Source organism: Hipposideros armiger, unplaced genomic scaffold (assembly GCF_001890085.2).
Source record: "Hipposideros armiger isolate ML-2016 unplaced genomic scaffold, ASM189008v1 scaffold_397, whole genome shotgun sequence".
Taxonomy (NCBI): Eukaryota; Metazoa; Chordata; class Mammalia; order Chiroptera; family Hipposideridae; genus Hipposideros; species Hipposideros armiger.
Genome location: NW_017731747.1, coordinates 1,316,868 through 1,322,867, shown reverse-complemented (window position 1 = coordinate 1,322,867; position 6,000 = coordinate 1,316,868). Strand labels below are relative to the sequence as shown.

Sequence of the window (6,000 nt, the reverse complement as noted above, 5' to 3'; positions counted from 1 at the left end):
TTGACATACATTATTATTCAACATCAGCTTCAGAAATACAGTGCGGTGGTCTGGCCTCTACACCGACTATGAAGTGGTCTCCCTAACAAGACATGAGTCCATCTGGCCCCTTAAAAAATATTTACATTATTGATTATATTCCCCAGACTGTCTTCTCCATCCCCAAGGCCACATCGTGGCCACCAATCCGTATTGTCCCATCCCCTCTCCCTCTCCCCCATCCCCACTCCAACCAGCAACTCCAGTCCCTCCTCTGTGTCTCTGAGACCACCCCCGTCCACACCCCTCATCCATTCAACCCTCTAGAATCCATATATAAGTGAGATCATATGGTATTTGTCTTTCTCTGACTGACTTATTTCACCTAGCATAATGTTCTCTAGTTCCATCCATATTGTTGCAAATGGTACAATTTCCTTCTTTATAGCTGAGTAACACTCCATTGTGTAAATGTACCATAGTTTCTTAATCCAGTCGTCTACCGATGGGCATTTTGGTGGTTTCCAAGTCTTAGCTATTGTGAATAGCGCCACAATGAACATAGGGGTGCATATATTTTTTCGGATTAATGTCTTGGGTTAAATAATATTTTTTGTCTTCCAAATTATGTTATATCTCAACATTTCCTACAAACATTGGCTAATATGTTGCATCATTTTCAAGTGGATTAATCACCTAATCTGATACTATAAGTCCACACTGATCTTTAGACCTAATCGTTATATGTTTTAAAATAGCATCAAAATTAGCAATGTAATTAAAAATTGGTATCTTAGATCTAGTTTTATCTGCAACAAATAAAGGAACAATGGAAATTCTGGGAAAGAAAGCTCTTAATATGATGTAAATTTGTTGGAAAAAAACTCATGACAATCCTTCCTCTTTAATAATATCAATCTCATGTGCTTCCAATTTAAGGACTTCGTTTAACATTTCTGATACATATGAAATATGTGTCAAATCACTTAATAATATTTTGATGTCAGTATTTAATTTTTTTATTGATTGAAACAAAAATTGCCTGCTTGTATTAAAGAATAAGTTAAATATTTTACAACAATTTTCTTTGGAATACCATTTTACTTCCATATGTAGGATAAGGCAAACTCCTTTTCACAGTCACTGCAAAGATTACAAAATAATCTTTTATCCAAGGCATAAATTTAAATTTTATTACTAGCATTGACAGCATTCATTGATTTGTGAATCTTTCACTATGATTTTTGGTGACTGAGGGTGTCAATGAATAATTCAATGACTTGCTAACATGGCTGTTATTACTTTTGTTTACTAACCCACGTTACTAGCTGACCATGGCTGTTGTGCTGTTGTTCTGTCTTTTGCACAATGATATTAAAAAAGGAAACTTTTTTTCCTGTGAAATAATGTTTAATAATTTCAAGTTTTCACAATCCTTGATTTCCATTGTACATATGAAAATAAATATTCTGCTCAAAGTTTTTATTCCCATGAATCTTACATTTGCGGTCAGCAAAGCTTCATTATCATACAGGTTACTTCCATTCACTTGCAACAAACATACTTTTAAGTGTAAATCTTTTCATAGCCTATTTTCTACCTCTTTGGATTTCTTTTTTTTTTTTTTAGCTGAGCCATCCTGCTACCTGTTGGCAGCTCAGCGGCTGCTCAGTTCGGGCTGGACTCGAACTGCTGTTGCTCAGAGCTCAAACTCTTGAGCGAGCTCTTAACCAACTGAGCCACTCAGCCGGCCCCTCTTTGGATTTCTTATACAATATTATTGCTCAACAGACTAGAAGAAATCATTTAATTCTCTTACTCTCATAATAATAACCTCTTATACAGCTAGTAAAATTAATTTTTCTCTTATATTGTTTGTATTACCACAGATTGCTATCATTTGTGCTATTCTGTAAGAAATGATACCTTAGATCCTTCATATTAGATTTAAAAGAAACATTTCAGGGACAGTACTATGATTTTCAAACTTTTCTTAAATCCTTGAAGTTTCTATCTTTGCCAACTCTATGTCTTTATAAAATATTCACTTAATCTTGGTGGGTTTATCTAGATGAATTAGAAAAAAAAACTATCTTGTCAGTATGGACACTTTCAAATATTCAACTGAATATTCTCAGAACCTTTTCTTAATATTTAACATTACAGATAATATTTTAAAAATAAGAGCTAAATTGGTACGTCTCTGTGAAAGATACAGGATCACTAAGAATGCACCAGCCATAAATGTAAACGGATATGGTGATTCAAATGCTATGAGCAGGGCTGTGTGGTTTTTTGAATTGGTGAACAACTATTGATTACGTCCCAAGCAAAACAGTATAATAGTGGTGTTTCTAGAAAAATTCAGCATGAATTAAAACTGCAAAGCACACGTGCTTACATGTAAAATGGAATTGGTTCTAGACTCAACTAAATACAAACAAGTTTTTACTTATATAATAAACACGAGGTGGGAGATTCGAATGTTGGTTAGGAAAGAGAATAATTCATTTTCGGTGAAAGGATTGTGTCTGGCATCACTGGACCCCATGTGATATCCCCCAATTCACTGTGACAACCAAAACTACCCTTACAAATTTCCAAAACACTCCCTGTTCAGTAAACATCTATTATGAAAGCTATTGAATCGTTAAAAAGATGTAACTCCTTAAAAAATTTCCAGACCAATTTTCTCATAAATATTATTTTCATAGATATTATATGCTGAAAGTGCATTTGAAGCAGTATGAAGGCTACTTTATTCAAGGATTGACCATTAACACTAGTTTTCATCCAATTCCTCTAAAAGGTTGTTGATAGAATTCCTGTGAATGTAGAAAGGAGCTCTTCAGTCAGAATGTGGAAAAGAATATGGCCTATAAACTTAAAGCACAGTAGCTGTCATCTGTTCAGAACTCGGTACTTTGGAAGTTTGTGATTTTTATTTTTATTTTGTTGTTGTTCACACCTCTGCTACTTAGTTATGTTCAGAAAAAACTCCAGTCTACCTGTTATATGAAAGAAACACTGTGCTAAAGGAAGGATAAAATATACAGGAAAGGCACTTGTCATTGATGTTTGGTCATCAACCTTCTTCCAGCTCTCACCTGGAGATTTGCTTTCTGATGCCAAAGCCTTAGAGATGCTGTGTTTTACTAAAGGAAGGCAATGCCTTCACACCAAGAGACTCCGAATGGGTTAGGATACAACATTTTGTAAGACACAGTTCCTTCTCACTAAGGGTTCACCCTTTCAAGCTATCACTATTACCCCAACGTAGGATGCAGATTCAAGACACAGCAAGGTAAATGATGATCTCCAGTAATTGAATTAGTTCTCCATAACACAATCTAGAGAAGAGACAAGGTGGAAATATAGGCAAGGACAATATAAATGATATACACTAAAAGATCTGGGACTGCATGATAAAGGTTATGTGAAGTACACTAGTGTAGGGTTTCTCAACTTCTGCACTATCGACATTTTGGGCAGGAGTGATTTTTAAAAATAAATAATAGTAACTTATTTCTCACAGTTCTGGAGATCAAGGTGCCAGCATGGTCAGGTGAGGGCCCTCTTCCAGGTCACAAACGTTGCATATCCTCACTTAATGGAAGAGGTGGGCAGGAAGGAGGATTCTTTATTGTGGGAAATGGCCATGTGTATTGTAGGATGTTTAGCACCATCCCTGGCCTCTGCCCATTAGATGCCAGTAGGAGCCCTGTCTCCCAATTGCAATAAAAAATGTCTTCAAATATTGGCAAGTGTCCCCTGGAGGCCCAAATCACCCCCTGTTGAGAATCACCTCGCTAGTACTTCTCAGACTTTACGTGCATACAAATCAGCTAGGGGACTTGTTAAATGATGCTTTAATAGGTTTAGGGTAGGGTCTGGCATTGCCTAGTCCAAACAAGAACCCAGGTGATGCCAATGCTGTCCACCCAAGGACAACACTTGCTTCTTGGAGAAACCTACAGCTTTCTACCAGTCAACAGGTACAGCTCCTCAGAGTACAAAGTAGAAAGACACTCAAGGTATAGATCATTAAAAATATTTTCAAGCAACGTCTACATACCATATTATCACGCCTTTAGTTAAGGATGTTTGCACAATTGAACATAAATAAGTGAAAAGTTTGATTTTTGTCTTCGTTTTTTTAAACTTCAGAGCGCTTTATTATCTCCTGTTTCAGCAGTTCTCAAACCATTTGGTTTGGGGATCCCTTCACGACTTTTTAAAATAATTGAGGACTGCAGAGCTTTGGGGTACTGCCCAAAAGGACTGAGCATGCGTTGACAGCACCCAGGGACGAGGTTAGAGGTCGCAAGGAAACCTCCCGCGCCGGTACTCCAGAAGAATCTGCTGCCACCGCGGCTGCACAGGCGCATGCGGGCGGCGCTGAGCACTAGTGTGCCGCTTCCAGGAGTTACACCTTCGCTCCTCCTACACTATCCCATTCCTTTTCCATAAGGCGCCCGCGCCCGTCGGAAAAAGCCGAAGAGGCGGAACCTCCCGCTGAGGACGCACTTCCCTTTCCAGGCAGGAAGGGAGGGGGTGACTGAGCGGTTAGACCCACAAGACGCGCATGCGCCGTTCACAGGCGGCCCCCTGGAGTGGAATCGAGTTGCGGGATTCGCCGCCCCGCCGGGAGTGCGCCTGCGCGATCGCCGGGTCCCTCCACCTCTGCTTCCCCTCCCACTGTCGCCCCGCGGGGGCTCCGGGTCAGACGGGACCATGTTCACCAGCACCGGCTCCAGTGGGCTTTGTGAGTATCGGTCGCCGCCATCCTGGCCGTACCCTACACGCCACCCTGCGCAACTCCTTGAGGAAACTGGAGGCAGCGGGGGCTCTCGGGGTTGCAGGACGTTTGGGGGCCAATCCTCCATCCCGGCGCCCGCACCTCTCGGTGGTTCTTGCCCGTGGGGGGCAGTAGGCACCGCCCCCACTTCATGCTGCGGGGGCGAATGGGGACTGAGTCCCGGCGCCAGCCCTGCCCCCTCCACCTATTAGCCTCAGGTGCGATGCTCCAGTGCTCTAGGGACTGTTGCCGATCGGCTGGGCATTTAGGGTCAGGCTGGGTGCCCTGGTCTCCTGGCCCGGCCCCTTGCCCTCAGCAGTGCGTGTGCCAGGCCGAAAGAAGAGGCTGTCCCGGTGGAGGCGATGTTGGAAGCCTGCCCCCTTCCTGGTCACCTTGCTCCATTCATTTAGGCTCAAGAGGGAACACCTGGCTCTCCCTCACATGCAAATTCCAACCTCTGGTTCAAGATCTGATCTCAGTTTTACTTAGATTTCTCTCTTTCTCAGTTTCACGTAAGAGTTTTTAGACAAACAAAAACTGATTAAAGTACTTTAAAGTGGAAGGAAGTTAGGAAGTCGTGTGGCAGGAAAGCGCGGACCTTTTCGCTGGTTCCTTCTTGCTAGATATTGTTACTTGAGTGTTAGCGGTGGTCAGCAGATAGAGGGCAGCGAAGTATATATATAGCCTTTTAAACAACTTACAGCCTTTTAAACAACTTTTTCTCACTGAAATTTTTGAATTGACTTTTGGTAAAGCGGACTGTACGTTAACTAAACAGCACTGAGATTAGGCTGTTTGAACAGCTGTAATTTTGCAATTGCTCGTCACAGTTTACCTCATATCTTTATACATGTCAAGTTAATCTTGCCAGAGTACAAAAGCAGTTGACATTTGCAAATATGAAGGGTCTGTTGTGAATGTTAGGAATCTTTTTTTGAGAATACATGTCTTAGTGTGAGAGTTAGTAACAGAGCCACAGGCATACTTATAAATCTTCTCCACACTTCTCAACTTCTCAGGTTTTTGAAGTGGGCTTAATATTTATGATTTCCCTTGTTTCATAATTAATTTGATTTATGACATCTTTCAGGAATTGGCCTCAGAATACATTACAACTAAGTACTACCTAATTAATTCCCCCAAAACTACCTTTGGATGGAGAACATTATGACTGTTGATGAAACTGAGTCAAGAAGGTGATGGCATTTTCACACAGTGAACCA

General features: G+C 41.0%; 1 protein-coding gene across 1 annotated transcript in view; it reads left to right on the top strand.

Moving 5' to 3' along the window:
- The first annotated feature begins 4,457 nt into the window (after window positions 1–4,457).
- The window catches only part of UBAC2 (UBA domain containing 2), a 172,234-nt gene continuing 170,691 nt past the window's right edge, over window positions 4,458–6,000 (top strand). The window contains exon 1 of the mRNA XM_019663688.1: window positions 4,458–4,744. Coding sequence (XP_019519233.1) covers window positions 4,714–4,744 — 31 coding nt within the window. The 5' untranslated portion in view covers window positions 4,458–4,713. The remainder of the gene's footprint in view (window positions 4,745–6,000) is intronic.